The sequence below is a fragment of the Bos javanicus genome, chromosome 19, assembly GCF_032452875.1.
Source record: "Bos javanicus breed banteng chromosome 19, ARS-OSU_banteng_1.0, whole genome shotgun sequence".
In the NCBI taxonomy this organism is placed as follows: domain Eukaryota; kingdom Metazoa; phylum Chordata; class Mammalia; order Artiodactyla; family Bovidae; genus Bos; species Bos javanicus.
Window position 1 is genome coordinate 47,748,527 of NC_083886.1, and position 24,950 is coordinate 47,773,476.

The 24,950-nt window shown below is 45.9% G+C and overlaps 1 protein-coding gene across 4 annotated transcripts in view; it reads left to right on the plus strand.

The window, feature by feature from the left end:
* Positions 1 to 24,950, plus strand: part of ITGB3 (integrin subunit beta 3) — a 69,861-nt gene that overhangs the window by 3,341 nt on the left and 41,570 nt on the right. Inside the window, exons 1-2 of one of the 4 annotated variants that reach the window (XM_061392257.1) lie at positions 4,125 to 4,609; positions 22,566 to 22,651. In XM_061392257.1, the coding sequence (XP_061248241.1) occupies positions 4,543 to 4,609; positions 22,566 to 22,651 (153 nt within the window). In that variant the 5' untranslated portion in view covers positions 4,125 to 4,542. Of the gene's footprint in view, positions 1 to 4,124; positions 4,610 to 12,692; positions 13,123 to 22,565; positions 22,652 to 24,950 lie in introns of those variants that run through there. The other 3 variants (XM_061392256.1, XM_061392254.1, XM_061392255.1) reach the window with 3 other exon arrangements.

The following is a 24,950-nucleotide window of genomic DNA, read 5'->3' on the forward strand; positions in this document are numbered from 1 at the left end:
TTTCAGGATTTGGAATAGCTCAACTGGAATTCCATCACCTCCATTAGCTTTGTTCATAGTGATGCTTTCTAAGGTCCACTTGACTTCACATTCCAGGATGTCTGGCTCTAGGTCAGTGATCACACCATCATGATTATTTGGGTTGTGAAGATCTTTTTTGTACAGTTCTTCTGTGTATTCTTGCCATCTCTTCTTAATATCTTCTGCTTCTGTTAGGTCCATACCATTTCTGTCCTTTATTGAGCCCATCTTTGCATGAAATGTTCCCTTGGTATCTCTAATTTTCTTGAAGAGATCTCTAGTCTTTCCCATTCTGTTGTTTTCCTCTATTTCTTTGTATTGATCGCTGAAGAAGGCTTTCTTATCTCTTCTTGCTATTCTTTGGAACTCTGCATGCAGATGTTTATATCTTTCCTTTTCTCCTTTGCTTTTCACTTCTCTTCTTTTCACAGCTATTTGTAAGGCCTCCCCAGACAGCCATTTTGCTTTTCTGCATTTCTTTTCCATGGGGGGATGGTCTTGATCCCTGTCTCCTGTACAATGTCACAAACCTCCGTCCATAGTTCATCAGGCACTCTATCTATCAGATCTAGGCCCTTAAATCTACTTCTCACTTCCACTGTATAATCATAAGGGATTTGATTTAGGTCATACCTGAATGGTCTAGTGGTTTTCCCTACTTTCTTCAATTTAAGTCTGAATTTGGCAATAAGGAGTTCATGGTCTGAGCCACAGTCAGCTCCTGGTCTTGTTTTGGCTGACTGTATAGAGCTTCTCCATCTTTGGCTGCAAAGAATATAATCAATCTGATTTAGGTGTTGACCATCTGGTGATGTCCATGTATAGAGTCTTTTCTTGTGTTGTTGGAAGAGGGTGTTTGTTATGACCAGTGCATTTTCTTGGCAAAACTCTATTAGTCTTTGCCCTGCTCATTCCATATTCCAAGGCCAAATTTGCCTGTTAGTCCAGGTGTTTCTTGACTTCCTACTTTTGCATTCCAGTCGCCTATAATGAAAAGGACATCTTTTTTGGGTGTTAGTTCTAAAAGGTCTTGTAGGTCTTCATAGAACTGTTCAACTTCAGCTTCTTCAGCGTTACTGATTGGGGCATAGACTTGGATTACTGTGATATTGAATGGTTTGCCTTGGAAATGAACAGAGATCATTCTGTCGTTTTTGAGATTGCATCCAAGTACTGCATTTTGGACTCTTTTGTTCTTTGACTGTGTGGATCACAATAAACTGTGGAAAACTATGAAAGAGATGGGAATACCAGACCACCTGATCTGCCTCTTGAGAAATTTGTATGCAGGTCAGGAAGCAACAGTTAGAACTGGACATGGAACAATAGACTGGTTCCAAATAGGAAAAGGAGTACGTCAAGGCTGTATATTGTTACCCTGCTTATTTAACTTATATGCAGAGTACATCATGAGAAACGTCAGACTGGAAGAAACACAAGCTGGAATCAAGATTGCCGGGAGAAATATCAATAACCTCAGATATGCAGATGACACCACCCTTATGGCAGAAAGTGAAGAGGAACTCAAAAGCCTCTTGATGAAAGTGAAAGAGGAGAGTGAAAAAGTTGGCTTAAAGCTCAACATTCAGAAAACGAAGATCATGGCATCCGGTCCCACCACTTCATGGGAAATAGATGGGGAAACAGTGGAAACAGTGTCAGACTTTATTTTTGGGGGCTCCAAAATCACTGCAGATGGTGACTGCAGCCATGAAATTAAAAGACTGATTTGCCTAAGAGCTGTAGCACGGTTTGTCCAAGACCCGAGAGCTGTGACACGCTGAGGGCTTTAATGTCCGTTGCTCCAAATCTTTGTTGTGACAAGACAAAGAACCGAGGAACATACACTCGCGTGACATCTATGCTGCCGTGACTCGGATTTAACCTGGCTGAAACAACCTCTGCATGGAAGAGGCCAAGCACAGCAGGAGCCCAACTGAGAGAAGCTCCCGCGCTAGAAGCGGAAGGCGAAGAAACCCAGTGCATGGGAAGGCCCATCGTGCTGGAAACCGGGACAGCGATAAACGAACTCAGCAGAAAGCTCACACAGCCCAGTCTCAGATTTCCGAAGACCTCTGGTTAAGGTAAGAGGTCCTCGCTCCTAAACCGTGCTACAGCTCTTAGGCAAATCAGTGTTACAGCTCTATTTTATTTAGAAGATAGAAGATAGCAGGAGAATGAGAGAGAGAGAGAGAGAGAGAGAGAGAAAAGAGCGCATGCACGTGGGAGAGAGAGTCCGTGAGAAAGCGCTTTGGCTCATCCTTTTATATGTTTTTTTCCTCCACCTGGGCCTGCCCTATGCAAATTGGGCTTAGCCAGGAGTGCTGTTTGTTCTGTTTGTTCTGCCTGAAGTCTTCACTCTGGTCCTCGGACCTTCCTTGTCTTTTAGCCACCGCCATTTTGGACTCCTTTTCCCTATTCTACCTACCTAACAGTTTATACATGAGAATGAAGCAAATAAGTAAACATCTAGGCGGAGATGAAACCTGTGTGATCTGGATTTTGATCCAGGGCAATGGCAACACTGTTATAGTGGCTTCTGACCTAGAGGCCTTCCAGCATTTAGGAAAAGTGTATGGAGCTCAGGTCAGGAAGCCCAGCGACCCTTTGTGGGTGGCTCCTCCCCTGCCCCCTTGCAAATTACTAATGACACTTCTACTGATGTGTGCTCTTCTTTTTCCTAGTGTTTGAGAGGTCTGAGGAGGAAATGCCTATCTCTGCTGAGGGTGGGGCAGAAGGAAGGGGGGAATCAGACATGGTTATATGGAAGATGTGACATCTGAGCCATTCTGTAAGATAAGTGGAATTTTCCAGGTGGAAAAAGGAAGTAAGATCAGTCAGACAGAAAGGCGAGGAGTGTTTGGGAACGTTACATATCTTTTTGAGCTAGGATGGGAGGTGAGGCTGGAGACCTGAGGCAGGGTGTTTCCAGGTATCTTGTAGTCTCAGGAGAGGGCTTAGGGAAGCCCAAGGACAGCCTGGAAGGCTTTGGAGGAGCCCAACAGCTGGAGAGACTCCAAATCCTGCCTGATGCCTCGGGGCTTTTTCTTTTCTTTTCTTTTCTTCGTTTTTAAAAATTTTGGGGCTGCTCTGGGTCACAGCTCTTTGTTGCTGAGTATGGCTATCATAGTATGGGCTATCCCAAGTTGCAGTTTTTGCAAGAGGGGGCTACTCTCTAGTTGCATTGTGTGGGCTTCTCATTGAGGTGGCTTTTCCTGTTGCAGAACCAACGCTCTAGGGCTCCAGGGCTCAGTCATTGCCGGGTACTGGCTTAGCTGCATGTGGGAACTTGGTTCCTGGACCAGAGAACCAGAGAACGAACCCAGGTCCCTTGCAATGGCAAGTGAAAGTGAAAGTCACTCAGTCGTGTCTGACACTCATTCGTGTCCATGAAATGGGGACTATACAGTCCATGGAATTCTCCAGGCAAGAATACTGGAGTGGGTAGCGTTTCCCTTCTCCAGGGGATCTTCCCAACCCAGGGTTTGAACTCAGGTCTCCCACTTTGCAGGCAGATTCTATATCAGTTGAACCACCAGGGAAGCCCCTGCATTGGCAAGCGGATTCCTAACCACTGGACCACCAGAGAAGTTCTCAGGCCTTGTTTTTAATTATCCTTAGAGCTTCCTATTGAGGCAGCCTGCACCAGCCCCTATCTGTGGTGGCCTCCTGCTCACAGTCCTAGCATTGTCCCCTTTGAGCTTCCTGAAGTTTCTAGTTTGTGGAGGACCCAGAGACCCATAAGTAGGAATCCAGGGAGGCAGGAGGCCTTTGAAGAGAATAAAATAAAGCTCCAAAGCCTGTGAGTTTGAGTGCAGTGCAGACTGTCTTGAAATGTTTATCAGATACTGTGCTTACTCCGTGGAAGCACCTATTTGCAGAGAAAGGTCTTTTATGGGCATTAAGTGCTTACACAAGCTTGAGATGCGGTCTTGTCTTCAAGAGGTTTACTGTTTACTGGAAAACCAAACTAACCCAAGATAAATATTAGTGAATAATAAAGGACTAAACCGGTGCCTGGCACAGAGTAGGCGTTCAGCAGGTTTGTCAATTAAATGAATGAACGTATCAATGACCAAAAGTCAAGGTACAGAGGGCAGGTGCCCGAGGAACTCTAGAGAAAGAAAAGCCGTTTGGGTGTCTCCGAAGAGAGAGACCACAGGCTCCTGGCTTTTCTAAGCATACCAAGTGCCCGATGCGGACCGTGGGGCCAGGATGTCTCCGGAGGATGCGCCCTCGACCTCCGTGGGGTCCCAATCTTGCCTTGCGTACTCGCAAGGCGATCCTCGCGTGCTGAGCCGCAGCGGCAGAGAGGAGCGGCGGTTTCCCACTTCCCGCCCTGCGGTGGAGGGTCCGCAGAAAGGCCGGAGGGGAGGGAGCGCCAGTTCACGGCCCGCCCCGTTGCGTCCCACCCACCGCGTCCCCTCCCCTCCGGCCCCGGGAAAAGCGGCCGCGGGCGCCGCCGCTCGCTGTGGGGTGGGAGGACGCTCCTGAGACAGAGCGCGGCGGCGGGCAGACGAGATGCGAGCGCGGCGGCTCTGGGCAGCGGTGCTGGTGGTGGGGGCGCTGGCGGGCGTCGGCATCGGAGGTGAGTGGGGCTCCCGCGCGGTGGGGACCCAGGTCTCGGGTGAGCCGCGCCGCGCGTCCTGCCGCGGCCGAGTGTACAGAGCAGACGTTGAGCGGGGAAGTCGGTCGGGTGGGTCCTGCGCCCCTGCGCTCAGAGTGCGCGGGGCCAGGCTGGAGCCGTCGGAGCTGGGAGCTGGGGACCTTCCGGGCTCCACTGCGGCCAGGGCGAGCCACTACCTAGGGGCTTGTCCACCGGGACACCCAACTAACTCTTAAGCCGAGTTAGGCGGCTGTCCCGGGCGATCTCCACGTGAGCGGCGCGGTGGGCGCATCTCTGAGCCCGGAGTTCAGTCCCGGCTGCGCGCCTGGCAGGTGGTCCCGGCCGTGCGAAGGCAGAGTGGCTTCCGGAGCCCGGGCGAGCTTCCCGGTGCTGTTCCCCTGCGTTTGCAGAGGGATGCGGTTGTCCCTTCTCAAATGAGAGCGTGTGCGCGCAGACTTACCGGTTACTCATTTCTCTTTCTCTTTGTGTACACTTTATCCCAAGTTTTTGTGTGTTTAGTTTTTACTTGGAGGCTCCCCGCGGGAGCGATTAGGAGGAGGACGAGAGCTCTACCTCCTACAGTGTCCTAGGGTGGGGGCAGTAGCCTCCGCTTCCGGGACAAACCCAGCATCCGAACACTCTCCACTGTGGGCCAACAGCCTCGCCAGGGGTCCCCGGAGCTGGCTTGGCTCCCTGGCTTTGTCTCTTTTGCTGCCGCACACGCACTATCAGCTGCCAGGGCAGTTGGCATTCGACCTCATTGGTGCTGGGAGGGGCACAGCCCAGGTTGCTGCCCGTGGTCTTTCTGGTACCCGGGTGACCCTCCCAGGGAGAACTCTGTCTCTTGGTCCACTGCGGCGTTTCTCTGCAGAGGACGCACAAGTGTGCATATACCTACTTTTAGTGCAAAGAGTAGTACCTCCCAGCCGTAGGGTTACCAGCTAATTTTTCAGCAGAAACTCTGCAGACCAGAAGGAAGTGGCACAATATGTTTCAAGTGATGAGAGGGGAAAATCTGCAAACAAGAATATTCTACCAGCAAGGCTGTCATTCAGATTCAATGGAAAATCAAAAGCTTTACAGACAAGCAAAAGCTAAAAGAATTCAGTACTACCAAGCCAGCTTTGGGCTTCTCTGATAGCTCAGTTGGTAAAGAATCCATCTGCAATGCAGGAGACCCTGGTTCGATTCCTGGGTCAGGAATGGACAGGCTACCCACTCCCAATTTTCTTGGGCTTCCCTTGTGGCTCAGCTGGTAAAGAATCTGCCTGCAATGTGGGAGACCTGGTTTCCATCCCTGGGTTGGGAAGGTCCCCTGGAGAAGGGAGAGGCTACCCACTCCAGTATTCTGGCCTGGAGAATTCCATGGACTGTATAGTCCATGAGGTCGCAAAGAATCGGACAGGACTGAGTGACTTTCAATTTCACATTTTCATGGTAAGACAATTTAGATCCTACAGAAGGTTAAGATTTATTGCTAAATGCGTCAGGAAATACTGGATGACTTCCTTTAAGACTCCTGTATGTATAACAGATTGTCCAGGATAGGGCAACAGTATCTTAAAAAAAACAACACTTTATTGAGGTAGGATCCACATTTTAAAAGCTGTATATATTTAATGTATATGACTTGAATTTTGAGATAAGTATAGACTCATGAGATCATCACCACAATTTATGATCCACAACTTGATGAAGGAGTTACAGATAATACATAGGGGTCTGTTTAAGTTATTGCTGCAGAAGCTTCCCATGTAGTAGATGCTCAAACAAGTCAACTGATATCTTTAGCCTGCAGTGAGTGGCCTGATGACTATGGCCCAGAATTATGAATCTCCAGCATTCCACCCTGGGAGAGGTTAGAGCCTTGGTTCAGATGCTGTCTGAATGGAGACGTCTGGAGGCAACTCGGCGTTCTCCTGCAGCAATGCCTGCTTCCGTGAACTTAAAACATTTTTTACCTTCTTTTCACGTCTACAGTTTTCTGAATTTCTGAATGATTTCTGAATCTAATCATTATGTATTTTTACAGTTTCAGAAGTAAGATAATATGAGATAGAGTCTAGCATGGTGCTTGGCTCAGCTGGTGAAGATGAAGAGTGCATTTGTTATTTTGCTGTCTCTCTCTCCACCCCTCGCTTTTAGTATACTTTTTGTTGATCTGGTTTACACAGTTGTAATGATCTGTATAGGATTCTACTGCGCTGACATACCTAAGTTTACATTAATTATTCTCTTGGGGATCTGTTCACAGGTTCATAACTGATTGGAGTGATTCCAGAGTGGTGATGGGCTATGCTGAGCTAGCTAACCCCAGAGAACCATTGAGAGGCAGGGTAGAGTCATATTTAAGAGTATGGGCTCAGGACTTCCCTGGTGGTCCAGTGGCTGACTTTGGGTTCCCATCGCAAGGGGCACAGGTTTGATCCCTGGTTGGGGAACTAGATCCCACATGCTGCAGTTAAGAATTCACTTGCCGCCACTAAAGATCCTGCATGCCTCAAGTAAGACCCAGTGCAGCCAAATAAATAAATTAAATTTTCGGTTATATTTCACACCCTCCTTCCTCCAGTGTTTATGACTGGGTTGCAGGGATCATCAGATCCCTGGGAGGCAGATACAGGATGAAAGTAGGAGAGCTCTGTTGGAACACAGTGTCGAACGGACACAGACTAGATGGGGATGTCACAGAAAGGCTGTCCCAAGGTGGGAGAGTCTGGTAAGGGGAGAAGAGAGGTGGTTTGGTGGTAGATTTGAGTTTTGAAATTCATGTGCAAAGATGATCTTTTTAACTTCACTCAAGAAATATTGGGTTTTGTGGCTTCCCCAAATATGGGCCTTTATTCTAACCTAAGACCTACTGAATAACAGGTTTGTTTTCTAATTTGATTAGCTCTGAGCTGAGGTGCTGATTTCTCCTCCTGAATTTATAATCTAAAACTCTCCAGCTGAAAGGAACTCTCAGAGCCTGGAGAGACATAGTAGGGGGATTTTTGGCTGGGGAAAGGGACAGCTGTGGTTTGAATGTGTGCGTGCTAAGTCACTTCAGTCATGTCTGACTCTTTGCAACTCTATGGACTGTAGCCCGTCAGGCTCCTCTGGTCTGTGGAATTCTCCAGGTAAGAATACTGGAGTGGGTTGCTTTGCCCTCCCCCAGGGGATCTTCTTGACCCATGGATCAAACCTGCATCTCTTGAGCCTCCTACATTGGCAGGTGAGTTCTTTACCATTAGTACCACTTGGGGGGTCCAGCTATGGTTTAAAGCCAATCAAATGTGGGTTTAATTCTTTTTTTTTTTTTTTAACATTTTATTTGTATTGGCGTATGAGGCCTGGCATGCTGCGATTCATGGGGTCGCAAAGAGTTGGACACGACTGAGCGACTGATCTGATCTGATAGCTGCTTAACAATGTTGTGATAGTTTCAAATGGACAGCAAAGGGACTCAAATGTATACATGTATCCATTCTCCCCCAAACTCCCCTCTCATCCAGGCTGCCACTAGATGTGGGTGTAGTTCTTAATTTTTCCTCATTATCTGTTTTACCTTGGGCAAGTGACTTAATCTCTTACGTCCTCTGTTTCCTCCTCTATAGAGTGGAGGAATTAGTACTTCTACAATTGTACCGATTAAATGAAATAAAGGCACAAAATAAGTTTTCAATAAATGTTAACCACTCCTGTCATTATTTTTCTTGTCCATGGTAACTACAGTGTTTTGGAGGTTAGACTGTTAGTGCTTCATTCATGCATACAATTCAAGTTCCTAGAATGAGACCCACGCTTCTGTGATAGGGGTGTGCATAAGTGCTAAGTCACTTTGATCGTGTCCGACTCTTTGTGACCCTATGGACTATAGGCTGCCAAGCTCCTCTGTCCATGGAATTCTCCAGGCAAGAATACTGAAATGCATTGCTATGCCCTCCTCCAGGGACTCTTCCTTATTTCAACCCATTCTGCATTGGTATATCTCAGCTGCTCTGACCCAGCAAGAGCTCACAGAAGAGCCCAAGGGGGAGTGAGGGGTCTCACCCCATACATTTGCTTTATCCACAAGAAAACTTTAAGTCCTGTCCCTGGGAAAAGAGGAAAGTAAAATACATTCACAGGATTTGAGAAGAAGGATCCGCCTACTTTGTTCAGTCCTCTATGTGCAGTGGTACATAGGTACAAAATACGTACCTATGGAAAGGCATCTTGAGATGTGCCTCACCTTAAGATATCCAATATTTGAATATCCGCATTCATTCATAGACGATCCTCAAATACTCCCTCTGGGCATTCTGGAGGATATTAGAATACAGTCGAGACCATGAGTTCTTTGGGCACTTGGACCCCAACACTCTTGTGCCATTTAGACCTCTCCTCTGAAGGTCCTGGAAACTCAGGGGATCATCTGTGAAGTGTCTGCCTATGTCCTTGTCTTCTGGGGGAATATGCATGGGAGGGCAACTTTCTCCTTTCCACCTTGTGAAATTGGTGGAAATCTCACAGTTTGTGAAATTGTGAAACTCACTCCAAAATTGTGAGTGTGAGTGGCAGAGGTCTCCTGGGGACAGCATAAATGAGACAAGGAGGCAGGGGGAGGAGGGGGAGTTAGGATATGACTCTGGACTTTCCTAGTAGAAATTCCTCCTCTGCAACTCCCCACCCAGCTCAAGATCTCTGGTTATCATTCCCTCCCAGACCCAAGACTCCTTCTGTCCTTTTTGGCAGGAATAGCCAGAAAGCATGCCTGCAGGAACCACAACTCATGAATCAGCAGACAGACAATTAACTGAGGGAATGACTGAGCAGCTTCAGGGATCGACCGCTTAGTTTGACCCATCCCCCTCTGCTGCCCACAGAGCTGGCCTGCTGCTTCACTCCTGACCCCTGGCCCTTTCTGAGTGGAGTGGTTATCGTGGCTGATGAAGCTCAGGTCACGAGTGGAAAAGCAAGTGGAAGCAGAGGAATGAGGCTGCCTGTCCTTCTTGGGAGTAAACTGCTGGTGTTTTTCAAATGGGAGACTCTGCAGCAAAGAATTGATAAAATCTGCCTTTCTCTCCATGCACAGTATCACCAGGAACACTTTTTTTTTTTTAAGTTAAGTTTATTGAAGTATAATTTATGTACAGTGAAGTGCGTTCTTTGTAGGTGTTCAGTTCTGTGCGTTTTGACAAACACACAGTCAAGTGGGCTTTCCGAGCGGCTCAGTGGTAAAGAACCTGTCTGTCAATGCCAGAGACTCAGGAGACCCTGGTTCGATCCCTGGGTCCAGAAGATCCCCTGAAGTAGGAAATGGCAACCCATTCCAGTATTCTTGGCTGGGAAGTCCCAGGGCAGAGGAGCCTGGCAGGTTACACTGCACGTGTTGCAAAGAGTCTGACACGACTGAGTGACTGATGAGCGCACCAGAGTGGTAGGGGAGTGTGGTGTCTCCTTCTAGGACTCCTACAGGTTGAGAACAGACCACACTCTCCCCTAGGAGTTTCCTGAGGACTGTGGGAATGGGCTGGACCGAGTTTCTTCTGGAGTTTCCCTTGAGCTTTGGGATTCCAAGAGGTTACCAGGTTTTGACACTGAAGGTGCTCATTTGTATAGAGCCTGGCATGCTCTGGAGAACCTACATTTAAATGAATGCAAATCTAGAGACTGAGGCAGAACAGAGGATATGTAAAAATAGCTTTATATATATATATATATATATATATATATATAGTTTTTTTTTTTTTTAGCTTATAAAAGTAATTCAACTTTTTGTGGGGGGAAAAAAAAAGTCAGTGGAATTCCCTGTCCATCCAGTGGTTAGTACTCAGGGCTTTCATGGCGGTGGTCCAGGTTTAATCCCTTGTCAGAGAACTAAGATCCTGCAAACCTCGCTCCATGACCAAAAAATAAATTACAAAAAAGTCAAGCAGTGCAAATATAGAATAATGTAAAAAGTACAAGTGCCTTGTAGTCTTGTCCTTAAAGATAACCACTTAAAAATTTTTTTTTGAATTATAGTTTTTTATTTTTTAAATTATGAAATTATGATAACATATTTACAGGAGACTTGGAAAATAGAACAAGGTTACATATAGTTCCACTGTATATTGCACTTATTTTTTTAAGTAGATAAATTAAGATTTTTAGTTGGAGTTTCATATCAAACTCTCAAAAATTAATAGAATGAATAAACAGAAGTAGACCTGAAAAGCACTATGAAGCAATTCAACATAATTAAGATTTATACAGACAGAAAAAAACAAAATTCTGTAAAGCAATTATCCTTCAATTAAAAAATAAATAAATTTTAAAAATTAAAAAAAAGATTTATAAAATTTTCACACAACAGTGGGGTACAAATTCTAGTCAAGTTCCCATAGACCAGAAACCAGGAGACACTGAAACATATTCAGAGACATAAGATCAGGTACAAACATTTCAGGTCTAAAAGTATTGAAATCATGCAGAGTCTGTTCTTTTACTATTGTGGAATTATGTTAGAGATCAATATCGAGATATTTGAAGATAGCCAACATATTTTCAAGTGCAGTGTGACATTTACCAAGAGAGATCCTTGACTTAGCTATTGAAAGCTTCAATAAAGTTAGAAGACTAAAGAGACACAGAGGGTGATTGCAGAGAAGAAAGCATTTAAATGAGAAATTAATATCAAAGATACTTTAAAAATCCCATGTATTTGGAAATTAAATGTCCACTTTTAAATGATGGGTGTAAGATAACCACTGTTGGCAGTTACTCCAGAATTCTTTCCTATGTATATGGAAATTTTATTTCCATAAATAAATTTTTAAGGAAATATTTTCCCATGTATATTTCCACTGTATATAATTATTTATCTTTATTGTTGTTTCTCAAGCAGAATCATTCACAGTTGCATCATTGTCACTTAATAATATACCATGGGCATCTTTTTATATCAGTTTATGGCTTTCTATTACTGTTTATTCTAAGAGCTGTCAGTCTAGCCCAAAGGCATATTATTATATGGATATATCTGAATTTTCTTAACCAAGTCCCTGTTGGTAGTCATTGGGATCACCCCCAATTATCTTTTACTACAGATAAAGCTGCAGGGGACATCCTTGTTCATTATTATGCACCTTTGTTCAAATGTCTCTAAGGCTGAATTTCTTAAACTAAAATTCCTGAGTCAAAGGACACGAATATTTTAAATTCAAATTTTTATAGCTTTTCCAAATTGTCCTCAAAATGGTGGGACCGATTTGCCTTCCTACCAAGACAGGCTGGCAGCAAGGGCTGGTGCCACCAGATATAGCAGATATGACCACAAGATATGAGCTGGAGGAAGGAAAGTAATGAAACTGAACAGTCAAATGCCAAGTGAAGTGAAGTGAAAGTCATTCAGTCGTGTCCGACTCTTTGTGTCCCCATGGACTATACAGTTCATGGAATTTTCCAGGCTAGAATACTGGAGTGGGTAGCCTTTCCCTTCTCCGGGGATCTTCCCGACCCAGGGATCGAACCCACATCTCCTGCATTGCAGGCAGATTCTTTACCAGCTGAGCCACCAGAGAAGCTAAGGAGGTCACCAAAAGGGCACTGCTTGGCTGGGCCTCAAACAGAGCTTGGTACAGGCTTGCCTCTTCTATATTGAGTGAGTCAGATAGGAGGTGGGTCTTGTGCTGATAAAATTTTCCAGAACTTGAAATGCAGCATTTGAATGAAATGTTAGTTAGTTAGGACATTAGGAAGAAATAGACATGTGTATAAAATTAGAGGGATCTTGGGCCCTGGGATGCTAGGCTTCCTAGAGGATTAGCCTACTGATATTTTCTGCCTGGAAGATATACGTTCAGGGCTGGCTGTACTGTGAAAATCACTAATTTAGTCCTGTTTGTTTTATGGAGAAGCAGAAAGGGAGGTCCTGAGAGGCAAAGTGACTTGCTCAAGATCATACAGCTAGCTTTGTGGCATTGGAGGAGTCTAGCCCTGAGGGCTCCTGTCTCCCGGCCAGTGATTCTTCACTGTATCCTGTAGAGACCAAGGGCCCTCTCTCATCTGCCCCTGAGGTGGGTGGGGAATGTGTGGGGATGGGCATTCCTAGTGCAGGAAGTGATTGGCATGAAGGTAAGGAGGAAGGAAACCAACAGTTACTGAGGAGCCACTAATTTTTTTTTTCTATTTTTAAAATTGGAGTATAATTGCTTTACATTGTTGAGTTAGTTTCTGCTATATGACAAAGTGAATCAGCTATATGTATACATATATTCCTTTCCTCTTGAGCCTCCCTCCCAACCCATCCCGTCCCTTTAGGTCATCACAGAGTGCTGAGCTGAGCTCCTTGTGCCATACAGTGGCTTCCCACTGGCTATCCAATTTACACATGGTAGTGTGGGTCGGGGAGATCCCCTGGAGATGGAAATGCCAACCCGCTCAAGTACTCTTGCCTGGAGAATCCCATGTACAGAGGAGCCTGGTGGGCTACAGTCCATGGGATCGCAAAAGAGCTGGACACGACTTAACAACTGAACAACAACAGCTAAGTGTGTATATATCAGTGCTACTCTCAATTCATCCTCCCGCTTCCCTGCTGTGTCCACAAGTCTTTTCTCTATGTCTGTGCCTGAGCATCCACTATTGATGGTTCATGTTATGTCATTGAATTGTAACGACTCTGTGGGGGGAAAGGAAGCAGTTGTTGAGGGTCACAGTGCTTGGCTGATGTGGTTGGGTTAGACCTGTTAAACACAAGGGAGCAATGATAAGTTCTTGAACAGGAATGTGACAGAGACTCAGAGTCACAGGACCTGAGAGCACCAGAGAGATGAGGGGATGTGCTTGAGGTCACACAGCCGGTGGAGTGGTTAAAGGTCTCCTGCCTGCTGTCTGCATGCTTCTCTCACCACATCCACTGTTACACAATAATAACCTTCATTATTTTTGAAACTGGGGCTTAGTTGCTTTACAATGTTGTGTTTCTGCTGTACAGCAAAGTGAATCAGCTGTACGTATACATGTATCTTCTCTTTGTCCCACACACACACAAAATGTTCATTGTTTTCTCCTCCTGCCCTCAGGGTGTTAGTGTTCCAGGGGTCAGGTGTTAATTTTGGATGGCAATTACATGGAAGACAGGACTCTGTCCTTTTTATGCGGTGTTCAGCGCATGGCTACCTAATTACACCAGTTGGAGATGATAAGCAGACATGATCTGGCTTCACTTATAAAGACGGGGACTACTGGCTGAAGAAGGGTCAGTGAAGGGCATGGCCAGTGGTCAACACGTTTGAACTTTGTCCAAAGGGATCCACTTGCTCATGGCAAAATCTTTCCTGTTTTTGGGTCTTGCCCCTCATACCATTGGATCAGCAAATCCTCAGAGTACATCTAGGGTCTAACCACACCATGAACACCACTACCATCCAAATCCAATCCCCTGCCCTCTAATGCCTGGATTACTATTTTAAAAATTTATTTATTTATTTAATTTTGGTTGTGCTGGGCCTTTGCTGCTGCAAGCAGGCTTTCTCTAGTTGCAGCCCGCGGGGGCTACTCTTTGTCGAGATGCATGGCCTTCTCACAGTGGTGGCTTCTCTTGTAGCGGAGCAGAGGCTCTAGGCACATGGGCTCAGTAGTTGTGGCAGTGGGCTTAGTCGTCCTGGGGTACGTGGGGTCTTCCTGCATCAGGGATTGAACCTGTGTCCCCAGCATTGGCAGGTGGGTTCTTAACCACTGGAGCACGAGGTAAGTCCTGATGCCTGAATTATTGTCATGCTTCCTAACTGGTCTCTTTCTGGTCTTGCTCCCTTACTGTCTCCCCTCTTTTCAGTGGCCAGGATGATCTTTTCCTGCTCATCTCGGCTCACAGTCCGCCAGCGGCTTCCCACCACATGGAGGATGATGGCCACACTCCGTAGCGTGGCTACGGCTTCCCAGTATTATGGTTCCTGACTGCATTTCCAGGCACCTCTCCACCTAGCTCCTCTTCCCTCTCTCTCCCTACTGTTTCTTAAAGAGGCTGAGGTCCATCTAGCTGTTGCAGGTTTTTTCTGGAGTACTTGTCCTCTAGATCTTCCTATGATTCACTCCTTCGTGATTTTGAAATATCACTCAGAGAGGCCTTTCTTGACTTTTGAAAAAGAATTATTTATCTATTTAGCTGCATCAGGTCTGAGTTGCAGCACTCAGAATCCTCGTTGCATCATGCGGGACTTTTCCTTGTAGTGCTCTGGCTTAGTTTGTCCTGTAGCATGTAGGATCTTAGTTTCCAGATCAAGGATTGAACCTGAGTCTCCCGCATTGCCAGGTGGATTCTTAACCACTGGACCATCAGGGAAGTCCCTTGACCACTTGACATCCTCCCCTCACTGATGCTTTATCCTGCTCTATTTTCTTTTTTAAGAATAAATTTATGTACTTTCAATTGAAGGATAATTGCTTTACAATATTGTGCCTGCCTTTGCCACACATCATCATGAGTCAGCCCTAGTCTATTTTCTTAATGCATTTGAGTACTTTTCGCTTGTGTGTGTTTTGGTTTTCTGTTGAGCGTGTTTGATTTTCTAAGCTCCACGAGAGTAGGGCGGTTGTTTAGTTCATCAGCGTGTCTCCGGTGCTTAGCATTGTGCTGGACACAGGTACTCAATGAGTTTTTGTCAGGTAAATGAGTGGGTGAATAAATGGCAACGTCATTGATACATCTTAGTAGAAAAGTATATAAGTCAAGTGACCACTTTTCTGTTATCCATAGGTGGATTAACCATTGCAAAATGTTCAGTCTAGGCTGGCTTTTCTCAATCATGCAAAGTATTTCAGGTCAGTGTTCCTCAAAATCATGTCATATATGCTACAGATGTGCAAACCTATTTTACGTTAGCTTCTTAGGGCTGCTGTAACTGGGTGACTTAAAACAACAGAAGTTTATTCTCTAGAGGCTAGAAATCTGAAATCAGGGTGTCAACAGGGCCATGCTCCTTCTGAGACACTGGGATGGACTCTTTCCTGGTATCTTCCTAGCTTTTGGTGGTAGCTGGCAATGCTTGGTGTTCCTTGTCTTCCAGCTATATCACTCCAACCTCTGCCTCTGTCTTCACAGGCTGGTATTCTCTCTATGTTTTCACCTGATGTTTTCTTATTATAAGGACATCAGTCATATTGGATTAGTGTCCACCTTCATGAGCTCATTTTGATTACATATGCAAAGACCCTATTTCTAAATAAGGTCATAGGCATAGGTCCTGGGAATTAGGACTTCAATATGTCTTTTGTGAGGATGCAATTCAACCTATAACACATTTTAATATTGGTTAAGACAAATTGTACACAAATACCTTCAGATGTTAAGTACCATATTTAATTGTCTCTGATACACTTTAAAAAAAAAAAAAAGGGAAAATCTCTGAAATCAAGATGCTTTCTGTATGGTTGGGCTTCCCAAGTGGCTCAGTGGTAAAGAATCTGTCTGCCAGTGCAGGAGATGCTGGTTTGATGCCTGGGTCAGAAAGATCCCCTAGAGTAGGAAATGGCAACCCACTCTAGTACTCTTGCCTGGGAAATCCCAAGGACAGAGAAGCCTGGTGGGCTACAGTCCATGGGATAGCAAAGAGTTGGACTTGACTGATCCACTAAGCATGCACACACGCACCTGTATGGCAATCTGGACTCCCTACTGCTTTGGGTGATGCTTACTGGAGCTTTCTGTTCAGAGCACTGTGTTACCTTGAACTCTACCTTCCTGTCTTCTTCCCCTTCCTTGGCTCACTGAGCTGCTGTTACATGTAACAAAAGAACCAAAATAAAGTAAACTTTCTTAACAACGTGCTCCAGAGAAACAACTTGTTGCATGCACTGTGCAGTTAGGATATGTTTTGTTCTTGGATGACTCACTCAGCCAGGTGACTGCAATGGAAGGTCAGGCACCTCCTGAGTCACCCAGTGTCCCCGTGAACCTGTTTAGGAAATCACCAGTCAAAGGTCACTGGCAGGGCCGGAACGCTTCCCTGGCAGACAGTAGGAGAGACATCTGTAGTGTTAGCAGTGTGGATCATCCTTTCTTCCCACTGAACACCTCTCCCTTTGAGCCCTCTCAGAGGGCTCACGAGGGTGGCCTGTTCCTGAATGCTGACATCCTGTCTCATTGGACAACATATCCCTGAAATAGCTCTCATTGACGCATTAATAACTTCCACTGGTTCCAACTCCCTTCCTTGTTCCTCTTTTTTTCCCTCTATTTTTCCCACTCTTTGTCTCTCTTCTGGTTCTGTGAATTGATCTGATGTGTCAAACCACAGCCTTCTACTTCTACTTTCCAGGCAACATTCTTGGCTAATCTCATCTATCTTTTCTAATTGGCGTTCTTTTCTTGACCATCCCTTCTAGACTGGATTTTTGATCACCTGCCTTCTACTGCTTGGGACTCAGGATAAAAACATCAACAACAAAAACAATAGCGTCAGATAGATAACCAGCGAGAACCTGCTGCATAGCACAGGGAACTCTGCTCAGTGTTATGTGGCAGCCTGGATGGGAGGAGAGTTTGGGGGAGAATGGATACATGCATATGTAGGACGGAATTCCTTTGCTATCCACCTGAAACTATCACAACATTATTAATCAGCTATACACCAACACAAAATAAACAAAGAAATGGCAACCATAGCAGCAACAGCCTCTATAGGGTGCTTCTGTTTTTGCCAGCTGCTGTGCTCAGAGTGTGACAGGGGTTGTTTCACTTATAACTACCCTGGGAGGAATGGGACCAACCTGACCTTGTTGCCTTGCTCTAGCTAAGCTGTCTGAAGAAATGGGTGGTGGGAGTTGTTAATTCATTTCAGGGACAAAGTTCTAATGAAGGTCCCTCATTCTCCAGCAAGGGCTGAACCTGGCCCTCTGAGACTGAGTAAGAAAAGAGGCCTTATGAATGACTGGAAACAGGCCTAAACTCCTTCCACATGTTTGCAGGGGAGGGGTGGCCTCAAAGCAGCAGCTCACTGAATCAGCACAGTCAGGCGCAGGACTTCTGATGAGTCAGTTGCTTTCAGCCACTGCGTTCCAGGGAACCTGCCCTTGGTGGCAGGTCTTGGTGGGGGGCATTCTGGGGAGAAGGGGGAATCATTGCTCTCATGAAATCAACCTGTGATTCATTACACAGAGGATGGGTAAGGGGAACTGGGTAACCATGACTCCCCAGGCATAACTTCCTAAGGAACTACCCCTGGCAGCTCATCTCATTCTCTGGGGTCAGGGACCGCCCGTTCACTGGGAGGGGCCTGCTGTTGTTTATTTCACATCTGGTAAGGCGTTCTTTTGTGGCAACAAGTCAAGGATTCATGGGAAATGCTAATTTGGGAATGAATGGAGGGCTAAATGGATAGACCGGGAAAAGTTTTCAAAAAATAATTTGACGGCATGCACAACTCCCTTGGTTGGTCCTCTTCTCTCTTCTATCTTGTCCCTCATCTCCCTACTGGAAATCCGTGGTGCTTATGTCCAGAATTACTCCCCTGGATGCTGGTTCTCATGAAAACTTCAAAAAGGGATGCCTAAAATAATGCAGGCTATGTTTTTCTCAGAACTCTTCCAATAAGGCAGTAAGGAGTTCACATCTGGCTGAGAAGAGAGCTAAGAGAAGGCCAGGCAGCCTTGGCAGGGAGAGGTCTCCTGGATGCATTGTGGGTTCTGAACACTCTGTCATTCTGACTCTGGCAGCTCTGGGAAGACTGGCTGCTTTTCTCCCATTAGAGGCAGTACGTGGCTGAGGGCTGTCCCAACTCAGAGATGGCCTTGATGCCTTAGGGCCAGACCTGGAACTACTGCTGTAATTTCCACCTTGCAGCCTTTGTATCACACACTTAGGCTGTAGTCAGTTAGAGGCTGGAGTCATAGAGGTTACTCATGAGCTTACAGTGGCATGTGACTTGCAGAATTTTCGAGTTGAGAAAGGCTTTTGAAGTTACACAGACCCAGGGCTCTGAGGAAATGTGGGGCTTCCAGGAGGCGCTTCAAAGATTCCACATATAATCTAGTGTTTTTCAGAGAACAATGAAAATTTCAATTGTCCAAGGCACTGTATCAACCCATTTGTGTGTTTTGTATCGGAATTCTAGGCATAATTTGGAGAAATGAGCTCAGTTGCTTAAAAAACAAAACAAAACTGACCTAGTCCAGTACTTGGCAATTTGCTCTGTTTGTATGTGTGTGCGCTCAGTCGTGTCCGACTCTTTGTGACCCCATGGACTGTAGCCCGCCAGGCTCTGTCCACGTGATTCTCCAAGCAAGGATACTGGAGTGGGTTGCCATTTCCTACTCCACGAGATCTACCTGACCCAGGGATGAAACCCACTTTTCCTGCATCTCCTGCATTGGCAGGTGGATTCTTTTACCAGTGAGACACCTACGAAGCCCCATTAAATGACTCATCCAAGACTATATTATTAGTGGGTGACTCAGAACCACAATGTACTGATTGTATGTGTACTGCTTCTGTTAGGTCACTCTGTCCCGAGCTGGATACTGTTGCAGTGTAATTTTTAGAGTTAAAAGTATGATTCTCGTGCAACTATAAAATGAAGTGAAAGTGAAAGCTGCTCAGTTGTATCTGATTCTTTGTGACCCCATGGACTGTAGCCCACCAGGTTCCTCTCTCCATGGAATTCTCCAAACAAGAATACTGGAGTGGGTTACCCCTTCTCCAGGGGATCTTCCTGACCAGGGATAGAATCCAGGTCTCCCACATTGCAGGCAGATTTTTTTACTATCTGAGCCACCAGGGAAGTCCAATAAAATGAACACCTGTCAAAGATTTCATTCAACTTAATGAGAGAACCAGTAAGATGTTGACTAGTTTAAAAGAGAATTCAAGAAAGGGAGTTACAGTCAGTCAGTCAATGGAATGCTGAAATCAGTTGCCCAATAGATTCAAGATTGGTTAATGTTCAACAAAGCAATAAACCTTAACCTCTGGTGGTTATCTTTGCTACTAGACAGAAGTCATTTGCATTGCTGTTGGATAAGAATCATATACATCATTCTCTTCAAGAATTATATCCATTGTTGTTTATTTTCTACAGGCCAACCTCTACTCTTATAGGACTATAAGATATCCTAATCAATAGAGGTCAAACAAAGATACACACCCCTGAAATTATATAACCCCTTAGCATGGTGAGGCTACTGGTCAACCCCTTGCATTACCTTGAAAAGTCACCCAGTACTCCCTTTGCCTAGTTCCACATTTTGGATAATTTCTTTTAACAATATCGTGTATATGTGTGTATGTGTATACGTGCACATTTTCTGTCCCCCCTGCCCCCCAGATGTTGAAAGGGAGTTCAGTCATAGTATTATAAAGTGACCTGAGATACCCAGCTCTGTAAGAAGTTCAAGGGACACTGGGGAAACATCCCAATGATGAGGATAATTTCCGCTCAAATATATTTGCTGGTCTTACCAACTAAGGACAAGGGACCAATTCAGAAAATTGGATAAAGGAATTGTTAGGATAATTGAGTCATATCAGGAAGGGGTCTGGGCTTCCCAGATGGCGCTAGTGGTAAAGAACCCACTTGCCAATGCAGGAGACATAAGAGATTTGGGTTTGATCCCTGGGTCAGGAATCAGGAGGGCATGGCAACCCACTCCAGTATTCTTGCCTGGAGAATCCCATGGACATAGGAGCCTGGAGGGCTACAGTCCATGGGGTCACACAGAGTCAGACATGACTGAAGCGATTTAGCACGCATGCACAGGAAGGAAGTCTCCCTCATTCTATTCTTTGCACAATTGTTCCTTGGGATCTGCAGGGGATTTATTCCAGGCTCCCTTGACCACCAAAATCTGAGGATGCTTAAATCCCTTATAAAAATAGTTTAGTGTTGGCATATAACACACATACTCTTGTATTCTATAAATCATCCTACGTTCCTTACAATGTGAATGCTATGTAAATAATTGTAAATCCAATGTAGATAAATAGTTGCTGCCACATGGCAAATTCAAGTTTTGCTTGTTGGCACTTTCTGGAATTTTTTTTTTCTGTATATATTTTGACCCTTGGTTGTTTAAATCTGCGGATGTGGAACCCATGGATGTAGGGGGTTGACTGTACTGGAAAAGGCCTTCCTGGGAGCCCTGGAGGAAGAGAAGGTTTACCTGACTGAGGCCAGGAAGGCTAAGCTGTGGGGAACACGGAGGATGGTGAATGTCTGTGGTTTACTTCCTGGCTGGACTTCTTATGGAATGCTTTTCATCCCTCTGGTTGTCTCTGTTCCTCCCTCAACTTTTTCTGCAGCCTTTGACAGTTTGAAGACTGTTCACAGTCTTCAATTGAACTGAGGTAATTTGAAACCAGTTCTCAGAATTCTGATATAATCAGACTTGAGGGGTCTTTACCCTTCCATGTTATTGGAATTCAGTAGCGATTTATTGCAGAGAAGGCAATGGCACCCCACTCCAGTACTCTTGCCTGGAAAATCCCATGGATGGAGAAGCCTGGTGAGCTGCAGTCCATGGGGTCGCTGAGAGTCAGACATGACTGAGCGACTTCACTTTCACTTTTCACTTTCATGCATTGGAGAAGGAAATGGCAACCCACTCCAGTATTCTTGCCTGGAGAATCCCAGGGCCGGGGGAGCCTGGTGGGCTGCCGTCTCTGGGGTCGCACAGAGTTGGACATGACTGAAGCGACTTAGTTGCAGTAGCAGCAGCGGCAGCGATTTATTGAGCATCTACGGCTTTCTAGACACTGCAAATGTAGTGACTAAAAGTCAAGGTCTCTATGATTAAAATCAGAGATTTCTTCAAAAAAGGAATGTTAGGTTCTCTTCTGGTGTTCCAGAAAGTTTCGACCCATCTCTTCTACTTTCTATGTCAAAAGTCCCGAGCAAGGAGATTTAACCTTAACAGTGTCATTTTGAATGACATTTTTTAGTGTACCCAATGCTTCTCCTTCTCCCAATGCTTCAGTGAATTCCTTGTGCAAATCCTATGAGATAGATATTAGCAGCTTCGTGGAGGTTCACCAGGTTGACTGAGGTCATGACATGTCTAGTTAGCAAAGCATTCAGAATTCAAATACAGGCTTTCTAATTCCAAAATTCCGTGTTCTTCCAGCTTATATCAGTCAACTTTTTCTAGTATTTCTTTAGTTCTCCCTAAAGCATTCTATGCTTGCATCCCAAGATATATGTATTGGGAAGCTTGAGAAGATTTCAGAAGATTTGCTTTCCCCTCATGGTCCAGTTGGACACTGCCGTGGCTGTCACCCCCTACCCCCATATTTAGGCTGTGTGTTAATATTAGTTCATCCAGGCTCTGAATTCCCTGTGTAGTGGCTATGAATAAATCATTAAAGTAATTACCATGGCTCTGGACCTCAGATTTTTATTTGTACAATGTAGGTGTTAAATCAGTTGTTAAAGCCTTTATTAAATCTAATTTTGTGTGTGTGTGTGTGTGTGTTTTAATATTTATTTATTTGGCTGCATCCAGTCTTAACTGTGGCACCATGAGATCTTTCGTTGTGGTGTGCTGGCTTCCCTCTAGTTGCGGTATGCAGGCTCTAGAGGGCTTGGGCTCAGTAGTTGTGGTGTGTGGGCTTAGTTGCCCTGTGGCATATGAGATCTTAGTTCCCTTACCAGGGATCAAACCCATTACCCTCTGCATTGGAAGGCAGATTTTTAACCACTGAACCACCAGGGAAGTCCCAATGAAAGCCTTTCCATCAGTTATGATCTGACACTTGCTCTATCACTTGCCATCACTGTAGCCTCATCAGTTAAGAGCAGTGATGAGTTTCTTTTGACTTTCCTCATTCTCCTTCTTTTTCCCCAAACTATGTTGGGTAAGTGTCTATGGGCTGGTGAAGGTGTATTTGTGTGCATCTGAGAGCTGTAAACTTGGGCATTTGGGAAAGGTGGGCAAGGCTAAGGCAGGCCAGTTACTGTGTCAAGCGAAATTGGATGCTAAAACCTCTGTCTTTCTGTTGCAGGGCCCAACATCTGTGCCACACGAGGTGTGAGCTCCTGCCAGCAATGTCTGGCTGTGAGTCCCACATGTGCCTGGTGCTCAGATGAGGTAAGGAGCAGATATCTGACTTTATTTCTTTCTCAGACTTAGCTGACTTTGTGTAGAAACAGACCCTTGGGGCTATCTCCTCCTTCCTAAGTATAAGAGCCCTTGTCCCTTCTGAGCAACACTAGGGAGAAGCCTTCCCATGAATGGATGTTGAAGGGAGCTGTCATGCGCTATCGCTGGGAATGCTGTTCAGAGTGTCTTGCATGGCCCTGGCCTTAGGCAAGTAGGCTGGACCTCTTGGCCTCCCCTGTGGCCGTTTTACCACTTTGCTTGTTTTTGTTGGGGTATAACACCCCTGGGAGGCCGGGCCTCAGGTCACAAAAAGGGAGGCACAAGGGGGTTATAGGTACAGAGTGGATGCTGGCTTATGAACATTCCAGAATTTTTAAAAGGCAAATGACAGACAGATCTTGCGCTTGCATGTGGGGTTGTTTAGTCAGGGCCTTTTCTCTCCCTTTCTTGTCTGACAATTGGGCCCCGTGGTTTTACTGTCTCCTCTCTCTTTCTCTCCTTCCTTCCTTCTCTTGGGTAGGTGTTCATGAGGGAAGGAGCTGAGCCAATTTGGTGAGGCCGGGAGGGTGACAGGAAAGGGTTAGCTGTGTCTAGGCAGTGGATTTGTTGTGTCTGGGGCCCTGGGGAATGAGTGTGTCTGAGGGGATGGCTGTGTTTGTGGCTAGGATGGGAATTTGGAGCTGGCAAGGCTGGGCGTGTGTGTGGCTGGAGAGGGTCCAGTGATTACAGAGTGTGAGGCTGAGTCATGGGCCTCGTCCCCGGCAGGTGGTTACCTGAACTCCTGGCCTGGGTGGGTGTCAGCCGCCTGAGGTGCCCTCTGTCAGGACAGCCTGTCCCCGCACTCTGTGGCTCTGTGAAGTGCTCTGAACCGAGCCCTGGTTCTCTTTGTCTGGCTCCTCTCCCCCATCTGCTGAGTTTCCTAAAAAGGCAACCTCCCTGGCAGGCTGGTGAGGGGAGGGGGAGCGGGAGCTGCGAGGCTGTGTTTATCAACGAGAGGGAGGCCGGGATGGCCGAGGCCAGCCCAACGCAATGCCTTGGCCTCTGTGCAGTTCAGCACGAGAACGGCTTCCAGAGGCAGCTGCCCAACATCTGGGCCACACTGACTTCATTTAGCAAATGAAACGTTCCCTGAGGCCAGGAGTTGGGGGTGGGACGTTGAGTGAGTCCTTCCCCTCCACCCCCGAGGGTTCTCCACCCCTCTGGGCTGAACTGGCTCCTCAAGTGTGATGTGGCCTCTCCCTTCTCATTTGCCATATCCTCCTTCCCTTGATCATCATCATATTATTAAGCTTCTTTTACAAGGAAATTGGAATTACGCGGCTAAGTCCTCGAAGAAGGGAGAGCCAGATGGGAAGGGTGCTGAATTGGAGGGTGTTTAGCTGGCTGGAGCAGAAGGGTAGTCAGGGGAGAAGCCCTAGGATCCTCAAAGGATGCTCCTCCCTCTGCCTTCCCCCCTTTGCAACCCAAAGCAAGACAAAAGGGAGAAACTGTGGTTCAGAGGAATCTGGGGGAAAAGAAAACCATTCTTGGAATGTCTGTCACCTCTCTTGATTGGCATAGGGACAAACCAGGTAATAGATACGGTGAGTTCCCACGAGACAAAGCCCTTAGGTTATGTGACCAGATTTTAGAGAAAAATGTAGAATATTTAATGATGGCCATGGTGAATTTTGTCCAATCTGAGGTGGGAGGAGGAAAGAAAGAGGGGAAGAAAGGTAGAGGATAGGATCAAAGCTTAATGCAAAGCCTAGGGATGGGGGTGTGGAATTAAAGAGAAGAGGTGTGTGTGTGTGTGAGTGCATGCGTGCCCAGTCATGTCTGATTCTTTGTGATCCTATGGACTGTAGCCTGCCAGGCTTCTCTGTCCATGGGATTTTCCAGGCAAGGATACTGGAGTGGGTTGCCATTTCTTATTCCAGGTGATCTTCCCGACCCAGGGATCGAACCTGTGTCTCTTGTGTCTCTTGCATTGGCAGGTGGATTCTTTTCCACTGTTCCTCTTGGGGTGTATTTCTGGGACCAAAGAAATCTGATGAGAGGAGGTAGATGGTCCAAAAAGATATTTTCTGGGAGGATGGAATTTAAACAGGAAAGCGTTCGTTTGTTTGTTTTGAGTGACAAAGTCAGATTTATTGCTCCGGATTGAATCAATGGAGACAGGGCCTAGGGAGTGGAAGGCGGAGACAGGAAGTTGGTGAAGCACCCTTTTGTCCTTCATCAGCATCCTGGGAAAGCTGGGGGTGGGGTGTGGTGTGGAGGCCAAGGGCTTAGTGAATGACTACAACTA